At 51.6% G+C, this 15015-nt stretch overlaps 3 protein-coding genes across 3 annotated transcripts; all 3 read left to right on the forward strand.

The window, feature by feature from the left end:
- The first annotated feature begins 2026 nt into the window (after positions 1-2026).
- Positions 2027-3347, forward strand: il1b (interleukin 1, beta). Its single transcript, XM_052067525.1, has 3 exons — positions 2027-2263; positions 2645-2806; positions 2933-3347. Exons 1-3 carry the CDS (start codon positions 2065-2067, stop codon positions 3289-3291), a joined length of 720 nt encoding a protein of 239 aa, XP_051923485.1. The 5' UTR covers positions 2027-2064; the 3' UTR covers positions 3292-3347.
- An 838-nt stretch (positions 3348-4185) lies between these two features.
- LOC127602092 (zinc finger protein 605-like) lies at positions 4186-9931 on the forward strand. The gene is made up of 5 exons (XM_052067944.1): positions 4186-4474; positions 5492-6605; positions 8021-8040; positions 8116-8334; positions 8652-9931. The coding sequence occupies exons 1-5, from the start codon at positions 4393-4395 to the stop codon at positions 9773-9775; spliced, it is 2559 nt and encodes an 852-aa protein (XP_051923904.1). The 5' UTR covers positions 4186-4392; the 3' UTR covers positions 9776-9931.
- A 789-nt stretch (positions 9932-10720) lies between these two features.
- On the forward strand, positions 10721-14944 carry LOC127602093 (zinc finger protein ZFP2-like). The gene is made up of 5 exons (XM_052067945.1): positions 10721-11436; positions 12170-12956; positions 13005-13026; positions 13432-13627; positions 14033-14944. Exons 1-5 carry the CDS (start codon positions 11259-11261, stop codon positions 14755-14757), a joined length of 1908 nt encoding a protein of 635 aa, XP_051923905.1. The 5' UTR covers positions 10721-11258; the 3' UTR covers positions 14758-14944.
- The last annotated feature ends 71 nt before the right edge of the window (positions 14945-15015 follow it).

The raw sequence follows: 15015 nt of genomic DNA on the forward strand, positions 1-15015 counted from the left end.
CCTCCCAGTGGTTTCAATTGCCCCATCCATGTGTGCGTGCCTTTGAACGCACTTGAGGCTCTTTCATCATCAGCCTTTTTGTCATTTGCACGCAAGACTGGTTTGACCCCACAAAATTCCCAACTCGTGTAACAGCCACGGAAGCTCCAAAGAAAACAAGTCCTTTCACTTCCTCCTCCTGTCGCCTCCCCTGGGTGGGAGTGGTCTGGCCGGAAAACCCCCCCCAGGCGCTCAGTGTCAAAGTCGCTCTTGCCGACTTGGATGAAAGCAAACTGGATCATTCTCGACACTTGTTATCAATGCAAACATGGCACTTTAATATCCCCAAAATACATCACTTTAAAATGTGATTTGATTCTTTCTTTTTAAAAAAACCAAAACAAATTCTCAATAATATGTGCAACGCTTGCTTAGCTTAGTGCTGAAACGATGCAAAACAGTATTGATGTGTTGACGACACATCAATAGTTGCGGTTTGAGAAGCAGGGAACACAAAAGATGGAGCAACACATTTAGACGGATGAAATCCTAATTCTCACAGGCATATAGTCTTTATCCTCTTGGAAAAATGACAGTCGGTCGTTTCTAGTCACTGACCCTCGTCGTAGAAAACGAGGTCGATTCTTTTTGATGTCGTGGTTCTTTATTCGGCGTGTGCCCTCATACTCCCGTCTTGGTTCTTGCGCGAGGTCTCATCGTAAACCAGAAGAGCGCTTGCGTATCTCTCAGACCTCGCCCGGGTGTCTGCAGCCAAAAGATAAAAGCTCCGGAAGGAAAGAATGTGCAGAGTCACGGCTTACCTCTTGGTGGTGAAATCGGCGACGCGTCCGCACTTGCGCAAGCCCAAATAGACGGAATTTTTACTTGCATCAAAAGGACCTCAACCCTTACGATGCGGAAGTACAAGAAAACATTCTGAAAAACTCCTCCCGCTTATTTTGGAGGGCAACACTCAAAAAAGATGATCTAAAAAAAAACAATTGGAGTTCAAATACATCCTTACGACCTTCTTCAAGGGAAGAAAATGGAAATATTACCAGATTGGTTTGTGAAGTCATATTTTCCGAGAGGAAAAAGTCTGAATTTTGTGAGAAGTTGGATTGTATTTTTCTTTTTTTAACTTAAAAAATATTTTTTAAGGGATGTCAAGTCGAAAATGTGCTTGACAATGTATATATATGTATATCGTGTATATATGTATGTGTGGTGTGTGTAGAGAGAGTGTATATGAGGGGTGTCACAGAACTGGATTTGAAACGGAGAACGTTTTTTGCGCATCAAATGGTTCCATTTGCCACGATATCGTTGTTCGAATGGTAGCGCACCCGAATGATGACCCTGCGGAATCCATATCGATGTCGCGCCCCACGTATCCAGATATGTATGCGGTTGTTTTTTCTTGGAGATGCGACATCATTTCTCGATTTCATGGGCCAACAAACAAATGTCGATCTTCCTGTCAGTTGTGAGCTGCTGCAATGTTTTCTTGGACTTCAAGAGGCGCGGCGCATCCTCCTCCCCGGTTTCACCATCCCACTCATTCACCTTGACGATACAGCGTTGCGTCATGGCGGCGTGACGATGCCGTGGTGGACCGTCCCACTTCCTGTGTGTCCAAGGGGAAATTCCTAGGCTGGTAGCAAAGGTGCATAAAAGCACTCGGGTCTCGACACGCAAGCACAACAAACCCTAAGCACAGCAAGAGCACGGCTCAGCGCTCCAAGCGGAGAACAACGACGACGACTACTACTGCGACGACGGACGACACGCGCCAAGAAAAGGTAGTGTGCTTTCATTTGATTGGTTGGATTTCTTTTAGTGGAAGGCGAAATGAGGCTGCGGGATTATGTGAAACAATTCAAGTCAAATGACAAGCAAAAGACTCCAAGAAACATGGCGAACATGCCCATGTGACGCTCAACAGCAGCCAGAATGGTCAGTCGCATCGTGTGTGCCCCCCCCCCAAAAAAAATAATAATGAACATTTCCGTTGATGGCTCCACACGAATTTCTCAAGCGAATTTTCATGTGACTGAAAAGGCCTTGTCTTGTGTGTGCGAGAAGATGGCCGCCGAGACGAGACGCCCCATCATGCCGGCGGGATTGAGCCTGGAGGTCTCCCGTCACCCCCTGAGCATGAAGCGGGTGGTCAACCTGGTGGTGGCCGTAGAGAGGTTGAAGGGCGGCCGCGCCGAGGTGGCCCTCCGCGGCAAAATCGGCGCCCGACGCTTGCTGGACATCATGACGGACGACTTTGTGGAAGGTAGGCCCCGTGGACGCCTTCCAGAAAACTCGCTCGAGCGGCCTTTGAAAGGCCAACGCGGGTCGCCGCCGTAGTCGCGGGATAATCCCAATAGCGATTGCGCCTCGCGGTCCATCGGCGGGGTCGATTGGCCGGCCCGCCGGATGGACGACGACATCCGGACGCTTGGTCTTCATTCAATGCTGATCTGAATGCGCGGGAACGTTTGACTTGTTTTCATCCGGCTGTGGACACGTGCTCCAGAACAACCACTGAAATTTGAAAAAAAAAATCATTCCAAACACACACACATGGAAAGGAAATCAAAGCTGCGATGAGAAACTTTGACAACCCCGCCGTGTGCCCGACGAACGTCAACCTTTAATTTTCCCCCTCTGTCAGTGATCCACCTGCCCGAGGGCCGAGCTCCGGCGAATCGCTTCATCCGGACGGGCCAGTACGAGTGCAGCGTGAGCGACAGCCAGAAGAAGAGTCTGGTGCTGCTCGGGGACAGCATGGAGCTGCACGCCGTCACGCTGCAGGGAGGAAACGCTCACCGCAAAGGTGTGATCAGCACGCGCGTGCGCACAATGTGCTTTGTCAAAGGAATGCTGATTAAAAAAAAAACACACACACACACGTGCACGCGCAAGCCGTCTCATCTTCTCCGTCTCCGTCTCCGCATGGCAGTGCACCTCAACATGTCCACCTACGCGCATCCGTCCCCTGCCGCCGAAGCCCGCCCGGTGGCCCTGGGCATCAAGGGCACCAACCTGTTCCTGTCGTGCCACCGGGAGGGCCAGAGGCCCGCCCTGCACCTGGAGCCGGTGGAGGACCGGGGGAGCCTGACCAGCGTGGCCTCCGACGACGACCACATGCTGCGCTTCCTCTTCTACAAGCGCGACTCGGGCGTCAGCCTCAGCACCTTGGCTTCGGCGCGCTTCCCCAAATGGTTCATCAGCACGGCCGAGGAGGACGACATGCCCGTGGAGATGCGCCAGCGCACCGCCGACCGCTACTTCGCCTTCAACATCCACAGGCGGAACTAGAGCTTTGGGAACTCGGAGGAGGGAGGGAATCAACGGCTTGGGGGCACACGCAAAAAGGGCCGCGTCTCGCCAAAACCGGGCGTGCCGTTCGGAAGGAAAAAGTCAACTCAATGCAAAACGCAGCGCCTGTTCTATTTATTCATGCTAATGCAATCGTCGTAGTCACAAAAGCGGCGAAGGAAAGTCATGTAGAAATCATGTGGAAAGCTTGACATACTACAGAGACCGATTGAGAGGCTCATCTATGAAAATTGGGACACAATGAAGGAAAAACTACTGAGCTACTGAAAAAGGGGCTTTTTTTCCCCCCCGTCTGGCTTGCTTTCGTATGGTATTTATGACAGTATTTATATGTATTTATTTATTTATTGATACAAATCAATGTGTGTTTGTGTTTTCCTGGTGGAATAAAGTGTGACGGTGTAAACCTGTTTACCACTCGGCATGATCTTCTCTGGGAATTCATTCATTCATCCATCTTCTACAGTGGCAGCCACCAACTTGATTTCAGACGGAATTTGGCAGATAGGCAGTGAAAGTATTAAAAAAACCCACACATAATTATATACAGCATATACTGTATATATTTTCGGGGGGGGGGGGAATTTGTGATAGCGGTATTTTTTTCGCCAGAAAAAAACATGAATTTTTCTTATATGACAGTATTTTTTTTAAACATCTCATAAATTATCTAGAAAAAAATATTTTCTCCCTCGTGATATCATTCCCTTATTGTTGTTATCGCTGTATTACGACACAGATTTGTTTGCTTTCTTTTCTGAAATAGTTTATTGGATGAATGTATCCGGTATGCTGGGATAGGCTCCAGCACCCCCCGCGAGCCTAGTGAGGATCAAGCGGCTCGGAAGATGAATGAATGAATGGATGTATCCGGTCTTTATTTCTCTCACGCTTTCGCTTGTCGTTGCCGTCGCAAGATGGCGACCGCGCGGTGTCATCGCTGCCCTTGGCTGCTGTGAAACCACCACCGAAGAAGAAAAGGTGGGTGGGGTCGGACGGAGAGGCGGAGTCGACTGCAGACGACGAGCTAAAGCGCGAGGGAGAAAGCGTTAATAATCGCCCCAAAAGGGCCGCGTGAAAATGTCACAAGACGATTTTTGTCGAGCGAAATTGCGCAGCGAGCCACAACGCGACGGAGATTCACCCGCCCAAAGGATCCAAGGTGCGTTCATTACTCGTCTTCTGCTAGCTCAATTCAAACGTTTTCTCCCTGGCGGAAGAGTGGCCAAAAGAGGGAGGCGAGGGGGCTGGGGGTCGTGTACTAAACATAAGTGGTGGTCATGTACAAGAAAAACTGATGTCAAGTTAGATTTTATTGCTCGCGACGAAAGAAATGGCGGCAAGTAAGAAAACAGGAAGAGGAAATATTTAAAAAGCAGCGAAAAGCTAACGGCTCGTTTGAGCGAGAGCAACTTTTGACTTTGACTTGAGTCGCTCGACCCCAAAGTCACAATAGTGCAATACAAGTTGTGGCCACGCGACACGCTCGAGGTCACGTGAACGACAGAAAAAGCTTTGAAGTGAACCATCTTGCTCTCCTGGCCTCGATCCCCAAAAGCTAAGATGAAAGATCTCCTTTTGATAACATTCGTGCCAAGCCATCCAGGTCTGCTCATCACGAAGACAGTCCCGGCTTATCAGTCCATGGCCGAGAAGGAGGGGGGCGCTGGTGGGGGCCCTGGATTCCATGCGTATTTCCATCCAGGGGAAAGGCCAGATAGCGTTGTTTGTTTTGGAGAGACGGCCGCCAACAATTCCGGACGGCCTCGAGTCCTCCGTCTGTATCTCCCCCACTGGCGCCGATCATTCAGATCCGCAAATTCTTTCCGCGGCGTGGCTTCCAACGTCTCCGTGGTATTTTCAATGGCGCGGAGTCGCTCCAAAACCGCAACAATATTGCGGCGGGGCTCAGTCACCGCTTGAGTCCGAGTGTCGGACGTTGGCGCCGAGCCATCCAGAGTCTGACAGTTTCGACCCCCCCCCCCAAAAAAAAGAGACTTTCAACCCAATTGAACTGAAAGTAGACAAGATGGTCATAGTGACATTGTCATTAGTAAGTAAACTAAAGTCTTTGGTATTTCCTTGTTCTCGGTCAGCGCGGCCACACGACTCGTTGCGCCGTGTGTACTCGCAACGCCGTTGACTTTGCCTCGTCCAAACTGTCGCTCGTGCTCCGCAGGCATCGGGCAGGCGGCTGGTCTTCCGTCGCCCCGCGTGAAAGAGGAAGAGGAGGATCCTTGGTCCCCTCACGTCAAAGAGGAAGAAGAGGCTCCGCACCCCCCATGGCAGCTTAAAGAGGAGGAGGAGCCCGAACGCCTCCATGTCAAAGAGGAGGAGCGGGAGTCCGACATCAGCGGGTTCCCACCCGCCGGCGTCCCTCAGGAGAGCCGAGACGGCAAAGGCGAGCCGCGCGAGGCCCGGTGTCTTTGTCACGACGAAGGCCCACCGCCGCCCGACCTCCTGGCGCCCCTGTCGGACAGCGACGACGTGGACGACGTGGACGATGTGGACGATGTGGACGACGTGGACGACGGACCTTTGAGCGACGCGGCGGAAGGCGAAGGCGGGCCTTCGACGGGCTCCGAAAAAGAGCCGAGGCCGCGGCGGCGTCAGAAAACATTTCGTTGCTCGGTTTGCGGCAAACGTTTTGCCCAGAAGCAACACATGACGACGCACATGAGGACGCACACGGGAGAAAGACCCTTCGGTTGCTCAACTTGCGTGAAAGCCTTCTGCCAGAAGCCGCATCTGGAATCGCACCTGCGAACGCACACGGGAGAGAAACCCTTCGGTTGCTCCTATTGCGGGAAACGCTTCTCTCGAAAGGAGAACATGGACGCGCACCTGAGAATCCACACGGGAGAAAAGCCCTACCGTTGCTCGGACTGCGGTAAAGTCTTCTCTCAAAAGCCCTATCTGGCGTCGCACATGAGAACGCACACGGGGGAGAAACCCTTCCCTTGCCCTTTTTGCGCCAAGACGTTCTCTCGTAAGGAGCACGTGAAATCCCACCTGACGATCCACACGGGAGAGCAACCCTTCAGCTGCTCGCTGTGTGGCAAATCCTTCTCTCACAGGTCAAATCTGGTGAGGCACGTGAGTAACACGCACGCCGGGGAGAAAGGCTGGACTTGTTCGCTCTGTCGTCAAACTTTCTCACAAAAGAAGCACCTGGACGCACACGTGAAAGCGCACGTGGCCAACAAACCCTTCGGTTGCCTCCACTGCGCGGAACACTTTGCGCTGCGGGCCAATTTGACGGCACACATGCGAACGCACAGCAAAGGCCAAGAGTGAACGTTTTGATTGTCGCTAACTGGGCTCAAAATCGGACCCATACCGAGTAAGCGATTACCCCCCCCCCCTCCCCGGTACTTTTCATTCATCGCATTTCCATTTCTCCGAAGGATGATCATTTTCAAGAATGAAAAAAAGCATCGCTTGATTGCCGAGTCCAAATGGCCCATCTGCGACTGAGAATTGCAGTTCAAAATGAAACAAGTCAATCCCACGTCAGATTCATTTGTGAAAACATTTTTTAAAAAATATGCCAAATGAAACTGACAACTCTGTGAGTTTTAGACTTTGTAAATACTGCACTACTATTAATCAAATGAACTACAAAATAATCCGGGCTCAAACTGCTCATGACGTGACACCATGAAGTTGCAAAATGGGGCTGGGCAATACAGCTCAAGTTTTATGGCGAGGGATTTCATATCGGCTGAGGTGGACAAGGCCGGTGGGCCGGTGGTTGGCGCGTCGACCTCACGGTGCAGAGTGTGTGGGTTCGATCCCGGCTCGGGCCTTTCTGCGTGTCGTTTGTCATGTTATTCTTTGCGATAAAGACAATTTTGGATGATGACCTCTTTGCAGCCCCCCTTTTTTTTTCTCCCTCCACTCTCATCATGAGCCGCTATTCTGAACTCTGTACTCTTGATTTGGGGTTAATTGTTTCGCAAAGCTTTCTCCAAAATCTCAACTCAAAAAAACAAACGCAATGTTTTCCATTGTACATCAATAAACGATTCCGTTTTAGTTAAGAAAAAAAGACATTGACGTGAGGGCTTTCGACCAATGTCTTGATGTTGGGAAATCAATAAAAGTGGAAGAAACCATTTCGTGTCAAGGAACATCGGTGTTGACTCTGTGTCCAGAAATGAACCCTTTTTAGGAATAATTATTTCTCATTAAATCTCACTTTACGCGTAACACTACACCATTACGTAATTTGTACTTTTCGTTTGTCTGAAATATTAAAAAAAAAGCGGGCCCTCGCCATCTTCTTTCTCGTTGATACCGCCACAAGATGGCGGCCGTGTGTCATGGGCGCATTGGGACGTGCCAATTACCGGCGAAGAAGGAAAAAGGCGGAAGTTGGTGACGCCACAGCAGGGGTGAGGGCGCGAAAGCCTTCCTAACAAATAACTCGAGTATGTCCAAAAGTGAACTTTGTCGACCAAGGGAGCGGCTCGAGCGACAACGGGCAACAATTTCCTCCACTCAAATTCCACAAGGTGCGTTTGCTCGCCTTCAACTTGCTCATTTTACGCATTTCGCTCGATAATCACGCCCCCCCCCCAAAAAAACGGTCGTGTTTAGAACACGAACAGAGTTGCCTCCGTTTTCCAAAATTATGATGGGAACAGCGTTTTTCATTTCCCCCTAAAAATCCCTTCACGGTATATTGATGATGACTCCCGTGAAGGCCACAGTTTTGGATCCAGAGTTCGGTGGAACTTGAGAAGTCAACCAGATGGTGTTTGGAGGCTCAAATGTGTGCCGCCTGTGTCTGTCTGTCAGATGTGCGGCAGCTGTTTGGTTGCCGAGAAGAAGCCCAAACCCTCCGTGAAAAAAATGAAGCGGAGGAAAAGAAGTTGGCGCCGAGCGTGGTGGTGGTGGTGGTGAAGACCGAAGACGAGAACGACAAAGCGGCCGAGTGGCCACCGGACGAGCTCTCGGCTCCACTGCGTCATCGTGATGATGCACAAGAACCTTTGAGGAGCGTCGCGGACTGCAAAGGTGAACCAACGTTTTTCTCCATGCGTGTGCCACACTGCCCCCAATAGGTCAGAGCGTGCACAGCAGGCGCGGATTGTGAGACGTTTGCTTCTTTAAGATACAATTCGCTCATTGGTAAAGCGGCATTTTGCATCTGACAAAGGCCGGGGATCTGGAAGTGGCCACCAGTCGGATTTACCCATTCAGTCTCCCTCTGTTAGTCCTGAATTTCGTTTGCAGGCCTTGGATGCGGTGGGGAAACGCGGGCGCAAAAAGGACTTTCCATTTTCTGCGACATGAGCATTTCATGGGTCGTCCGCGTTGTTCGTGTCTTGCAGACGTCCAGGACCTCGGAGGGAGCGCCGCTTCGGAGCCGGTGGCCCCGCTGCCCGTCGACACGAAAGAGGAGGAGGAGGAGGAGGAGGCCGATGCCGGCACCTTCCCCCTGACCGTCGTCGTGGTGAAGAGTGAAGATGATGACGATGAGCGACCCGAGTGGTCGCAGCTTCGTGACGGCAGTCCACGTGGAGAGCGGCGCACGGGGGGGGCACTTTCAGACAAGCTCTTAGCGCCCCTGTCGGACAGCGACGACCCAGAAGAAACTTGGAGGAGCGGCGCCGAGCGTCCAAGTGACGACCGGCGCTCGAAAGGCCCTGAAAGGCGGACGACTCCCGGCAAGCTGGACAACGCCTGCACGTGCAAAAAGCGCGTCACCTGCTCGCTCTGCGGAAAAGCTTTTGCCAAGCAGTATCTGATTAGACACATGAGAACGCACACGGGGGAGAAACCCTACGCTTGCTCGACCTGCGGTAAAACCTTCTCCCAAAAGCCGCACCTGGACTCTCACGGGAGAACGCACACCGGAGAGAAACCCTTTCGTTGCTCGCTCTGCGGCACCGCCTTCTCGCGCAAGGAACACGTGGAGTCGCACATGAAGACGCACGGCAGAGAAAAGCCCTTTAGTTGCGCCACCTGCGGTAAAAGCTTCTCCCACAAGCCGTATCTGATGTCGCACGCGAGAACGCACACGGGGGAAAAAGCCTTCGGCTGCTCGCTGTGCGCTAAAACCTTCTCCCACAAGTCGCACGTGGCGTCGCACATGAGAACGCACACCGGAGAAAAACCCTTCCAGTGCTCGCTGTGCGGCAAACGATTTGCTCACAAGTCGCACGAGGTGAAACACGCCAGGACGCACACGGGGGAGAAACCCTTTCCTTGCTCCCTTTGCGGCAAAACCTTCTCCCGCAAGGATTACATGAGCTCGCACCTGAGAGTGCACACGGGGGAGAAACCTTACGCCTGCTCGCTGTGTCACAAGGCCTTCTCTCTCAAGTCGCACTTGGTCACGCACACGCGAACGCACACGGGAGAAAAACCCTACGGCTGCTCCATTTGCGGCGAACGCTACGCTCACAAGAACAGCTTGACCGTGCACGTGCGGACGCACGAGAAGGGACAGTAGAGATTTTCCAACCGGCCGTCCGCAAACCACGTGCGGTGATCCCTCGAGTGTCGTGCTTCACGGGGGGCAGAATGCCCAGGCGAAAGGTCATAATCTCTTCTTACATGGGAGGCATGGCCTCAACCCTCAAGGAGTCGCAGTGCAGCTTAACTCAACCCCCCAAAAAGTTGGCGCTTTAACCAAAACGCTTCTCGCAGACACAACACTAAGATATCGTGCCTTGCTTGAATCTGCATTAAAAACACGCAAAGGCAATTTCTTTCTGGGTTTGTTTTCTTTTGACGAAACAATTTTGCCAATGTTGGTGTCTGTCAGGTGTTTCTAAATCGGAGCGGCTGTGAACTTGTGAGGCTACATAAATGAACACTTGCTAAAGTCGTGGCTTGCAGAAAAAGCGGGCGGTAAAGACACGCATTGGAGCAACTTGTGCTCAAGACTGCGGCGCGTGCCGTGACGACCGCGTAGCTTTTTTGTAATATGCTCACGATGGGAAACCCTCACTTCTATGCCGGTGGAAATATGAAACTTGCTCAGCTACACTCCGACCCGTTAGGTGGCGCCCACGCGCTGTTTTGCAGAGCACGCGCTAAAAGAGGAAGACGAACGTTGGCCTAGCTGCGAACGCCGAAGCGACGACGACAACAGAGCACCCGAGTCGTCGCCGCTTGCTCATTGGCCTCCGAGTGAAGGAGCAGCGGCCGACCCGTGCGGTGACAACAAACCCTCCAGAAAGAGGACTCTTGGCCACAAGGAAACTTCCCAAACGTGCCAACGACATTTTATCTGCTCCGTTTGTGGGAAAAGATTTGCTAAAAAATCAATAGTGATTCGACACTTGAGGACGCACACCGGAGAAAAACCCTTCCACTGCTCACTTTGCGGGACAAGATTCATTCAAAAGCCCAGGGGGGGTTCTCGTTCTCCTTCCCCAAAATCTCTGATGAAGACATTGCAGAAACAAGGCAAACGCAGGGATCACACATGCTCGGACGCAATTGGATCGAAATCAAATTTCAAAAAAAGAAAGCCAACTCCCTACTTTGGGTTGGAGCTGCTTTCTTCTGTTGTCCAGTTTTTAAGAGGACCACGTGAACAAAGTCAAAGAAGCCCGTACTTGGCTCCTCGGGAGAGCCCAAATGGAGCGCAGAGTGGCCTCCAAAGTACATTGGATATTCACATGATTTCTCTTCCGCACTGGTCTCCAGCCCCGTTAAATCTCGTCGCAAGATGGCGGCCGCCTGGCGTGCAAGATTGCCGCGTGACCGCAAAAGCATTGCGTTGATTTTTTTATTTTTTGTGTGTTTGTTTTGCATACATCTCGAGCGGCAGTCTACACCGCTGCAAGATGGCGGCCGTATGAAATGGCAGCCTGCAGTGTCGCCGTAAAGGCACCATCGAAGAAGAAACAGGCGGATGTTATTAGCACGTTGGGCGACGAGGCACATCCTTCGTTCTAGGTCGCTGTACTCTCAACAACATCGAAATGTTGAAAGATTTGATAAGGGAGCGACTGATTGCGGCCGCCGACGAAATCTTTGGATTGTTTGAAAGAACGATCGCGTCGTATGAGGAGCAACTTGGTCGAGCCAGAGAGGAGAGCGAGCGACACCGACGACAACTGGAAGCTGTTTGCAAGACTCAAGTGTTGCTACGCGTCCATGGTCTGTTCACTCCACTCTGACGCCGAATAAGAGCTTCGAACAAAAAAAAAACGTACTCGTGACGTCAGTTGTACGAATAGAGTAAGGAGCGAAGGTTAAGAGTGATACGTTTTCAAATTTAGCTCATTTCTCGACCAACGGAGGCGACCCAAAAAGCGCGTTCAACTCCCGAGCAGAACAAACGAGGGCTGCGTCGTCATTTTCACAATCACCCAATCGAAACGCTGCCTTGGCGTCACGTGACGGGTCAAACTCGGTTCAAAGAAGCGGTCAAATCCGTTCAATGAAGAAAACTACACTGGTCCGCCTCCGTGGGAATGCAAAGCAATACAAGCATATGAGGAAATTATTTACATTTAATGAGAGAGCGGTTTGATAAAACATAAATTGTATTGCATCGGTTTGTCAGATTTATGTGAAACGTAAACACGTGGCAGCTTACCGTTAATTTATTTAAAATAAATGGAAAAGTAGACCGAAATATTGTAGGCCTTAGTAACATTGTGCAAACGTTGAATATATAAATACATAAACCTGTCATTCAGTAACACTCCAACCTTCAGCAATTCAATTCATCAGCATGCCGAAGTTGAATTTAAAAAAAAAAAAAAATTACATTCAATATATGTGTGTGTGTGTGTGTGTAAAAGATGAAATGCTATTGCTGGAATCCATAACTTCAAGTGGGAGAATGACACGTGCGAGCCAAAACTGTGTCGCTTGTGTCTCGCAGACGACCAGCGGCACGGGGAGAGCTCCGATTTGGAGCATCGGCAGCCCCACCGCATTAAGGAGGAAGAGGACGAGGAAGAGGACGAGGCCCACGTCAGCAAGTTGCCACTGGCCGCTGCCCGTGCGGAGAGTGACGCAAGCGAATACAAAGCGCCCGAGTCATCCCGCCGGCTTCATCATCAGAGTCCGAGCGGAGAGCACTGTGGAGCACCGCCGCCGGACGGCCTTTTAGCCCCGCTGTCAGATCGCGACTGCACAGACGACGAATCTTTGCGGCGCGACGGAAAAGAGTCGAACCGCTCTGAAAAGAAGACGAGTCTTGGCGACGAGAAAACGTCACACGTGGGCAGACGGCATTTTACCTGCTCCGTTTGCGGTAAAAGTTTGCCCAACGACTCCAAATTGATGAGACACTTGAGAACTCACACTGGAGAAAAGCCTTTCCGTTGCTCCGTTTGTGGGAAAGGTTTTGCTAACAAATCGATACTGATTCGACACTTGAGGACGCACACGGGAGAAAAGCCCTTCCGCTGCTCACTTTGCGGGAAAAGATTCACTCAAAAGCCCAGCATGATTTCGCACATGAGGACGCACACGGGGGAAAAACCTTTTCTCTGCTTGCTTTGCGGTAAAGCGTTCACTCAAAAACCACACCTTGTGTCACACACGAGAACACACACCAGAGAAAAACCCTTTAGTTGCTCCGTTTGCAGCGGAAGGTTTCGCCATCGGTCCAATTTGAGCGCGCACATGCGCAGACACGAAACGGAGAGAATAAATCTTTTGCAGTAGTCGGAAGCCACTTGGAAAGTTTTTTTATGTTTCGTCCTGTCCAGGGCGCTATGCTGTATGCTATATGTACATTTCAAATAAAGGATCTCTTATCTTATCAATCTGTTTTCGTTGTCTATTTTTGGTGTTTTCTTTTGAGCTGCGCCTAGAAAGTAATGCTCCGCTGTGTGGAAGGTGTCAATTTACAAATACAACGGCGCGTTCTCAAAATGTAAACGTTGCGCGTCAATGACTCCAAAGTAGTCGAAAACGAGATGTTGCATTCTGACGTCTTTGAGGCTGTGTGTTCATTTCCCCTGCCGTCGTCAATACCGTTGCAAGATGGCGGCCGTTTGCCGTGTCGGGCGCTGCCGGAAAAGCACCGCCGAAGAAGAAAAGAGCCGGAAGTTAGCTTGGCTCTCCGAGCTTGGACCACGAGCGACAAACAGCGAGGTCGAACTGCAGTTTTTCGCCGCTAGCCCAGCCCGATAGATTTGGAGCGGATCCAAAATGTTGAAGGAGTTGGTCAGGGAGCGCCTAGTTGCGGCCGCCGACGAAATCTTCGGACTTTTTGAGAAAACGATCGCGTCGTACGAGGAGCAACTTCGTCGAGCGAGAGAGGAAAGCGAACGACATCGACGACAACTGGAGCACGTTTACAACGCTCAAGTTATCATCCGGCTCAAAGGTGTGTTCGTTCACCTTCCCTCTCGATGTTTCCGACGCTTGAATGCCGGCCGGGCGAGCGGTTAGCACGTCCGCCTCGCAGTGCGGAGGCGCGGCGTTCGAGTTTGGCTCCGGCCATTCCCGCGTGGAGTTCGCTTGTTCCCCACGTGTCTGCGTGGCTTTTCCTCGGGTACGTCGATCTCCTCCCGCGTTCCCAAAATTCATTGGACCGGTTGACAACGGATGGATGCGGGGGAAACAAAAAGGGTCCAGTGTTGATAGGACTTGCGTTTATTGGAGCAAAATGACAAAAGAGAAAGGAGCAGAAACATGGTTGCGTCGTCAATTTTAGTGTTTGTTTGAAGCGAAGCAATGCAATGGAAAATGTGTGGGAACGCCAATTTTGTTTCATGCTCGTACCTTGCAGATATCCAACCGCAATTGGAGAGCTCCAGTGCGGAGCCGGAGCAACCGCAGCGCCTCGGCTCTGTCGGGGCAGAAGAGAACCCGCAGCCCGTCTCCACGAAAGAGGATGCGACGGATGCCCGGCCCACCCGCGCGAAGGAGGAAGACGTCGTCGCCTTTCCGCCGCCTGACGAGAGCGGGGAGAACGAAGGCGAGCCGCCCGAGCGCTTGACGCTCCGCGGTCGCGGCCCGAGTGGCGAGGACGGCGGCGGCGGAGCGCCGGCGGAGCCCCTCGTCGCGCCGCTCTGCGAAGAGCCTCGGAGGAGCCGCGCGTCGCGCCGAGGTGACGGCGCGCGGGACGCGACGAAAACTCCGCCGAGGCCTCGGCAACCTTTCATCTGCTCGTTTTGTCACAAAACCTTCGCCTCCAATTCCATTTTGAGTAGCCACTTGAGAACGCACGCGGGAGTAAAACCTTTTGTTTGCTTAGTTTGCCACAGGGCGTTTTCTCGAAGGTACGATTTAGAAATGCACCAGAGAACGCACACGGGAGAAAAACCTTTTGTTTGCTTAGTTTGCCACAGGGCGTTTTCTCGAAGTAACCATTTACAAACCCACATGAGAAGGCACACCGGAGAAAAGCCCTACAGCTGCTCGCTTTGCGGCGCAAACTTTCGTCATCACTCCAGTTTGAAGGCGCACCTGCGCGTGCATAACGCCAAGACAAGGAAAACGGCTTCACCCTAGTCCGGTAGTTGCCGGCGCCCATTTCTGAAGATCTGTTCACGTTTGTCTCTGCTGAACACGACCGATAATTCTCGTTGTGAATTCGCCCGATTTGCGCTTGCACCCGTTACAGCATCGCGATGTTACGAAAAGTTGCATGCTATAGAATGACAATAAAGGCGATTCTGATTCTAGTATACCAAGAACATGGGCGGAGACTTTTTTTTTTGCCCACTGGCTCTTCAGTACGTGGTCACGAGGAGTGTCTGGAATGCCCTC

Source organism: Hippocampus zosterae, chromosome 6 (genome assembly GCF_025434085.1).
Source record: "Hippocampus zosterae strain Florida chromosome 6, ASM2543408v3, whole genome shotgun sequence".
NCBI lineage: Eukaryota > Metazoa > Chordata > Actinopteri > Syngnathiformes > Syngnathidae > Hippocampus > Hippocampus zosterae.

What these genes read in the sequence shown, in the direction of transcription:
- il1b (XM_052067525.1), top strand. Translation starts at nt 2,065, where the DNA reads ATGGCCGCCGAGACGAGACGCCCCATCATGCCGGCGGGATTGAGCCTG. An exon ending in GACGGACGACTTTGTGGAAG is followed by an intron (nt 2,264 to 2,644) that starts GTAGGCCCCGTG and finishes CCCCTCTGTCAG; the next exon opens with TGATCCACCTGCCCGAGGGC. An exon ending in AGGAAACGCTCACCGCAAAG is followed by an intron (nt 2,807 to 2,932) that starts GTGTGATCAGCA and finishes TCCGCATGGCAG; the next exon opens with TGCACCTCAACATGTCCACC.
- LOC127602092 (XM_052067944.1), top strand. Translation starts at nt 4,393, where the DNA reads ATGTCACAAGACGATTTTTGTCGAGCGAAATTGCGCAGCGAGCCACAA. An exon ending in ACCCGCCCAAAGGATCCAAG is followed by an intron (nt 4,475 to 5,491) that starts GTGCGTTCATTA and finishes CGTGCTCCGCAG; the next exon opens with GCATCGGGCAGGCGGCTGGT. An exon ending in GAGCGTCGCGGACTGCAAAG is followed by an intron (nt 8,335 to 8,651) that starts GTGAACCAACGT and finishes CGTGTCTTGCAG; the next exon opens with ACGTCCAGGACCTCGGAGGG.
- LOC127602093 (XM_052067945.1), top strand. Translation starts at nt 11,259, where the DNA reads ATGTTGAAAGATTTGATAAGGGAGCGACTGATTGCGGCCGCCGACGAA. An exon ending in AGTGTTGCTACGCGTCCATG is followed by an intron (nt 11,437 to 12,169) that starts GTCTGTTCACTC and finishes TGTGTCTCGCAG; the next exon opens with ACGACCAGCGGCACGGGGAG. An exon ending in CGCTATGCTGTATGCTATAT is followed by an intron (nt 13,027 to 13,431) that starts GTACATTTCAAA and finishes CCAGCCCGATAG; the next exon opens with ATTTGGAGCGGATCCAAAAT.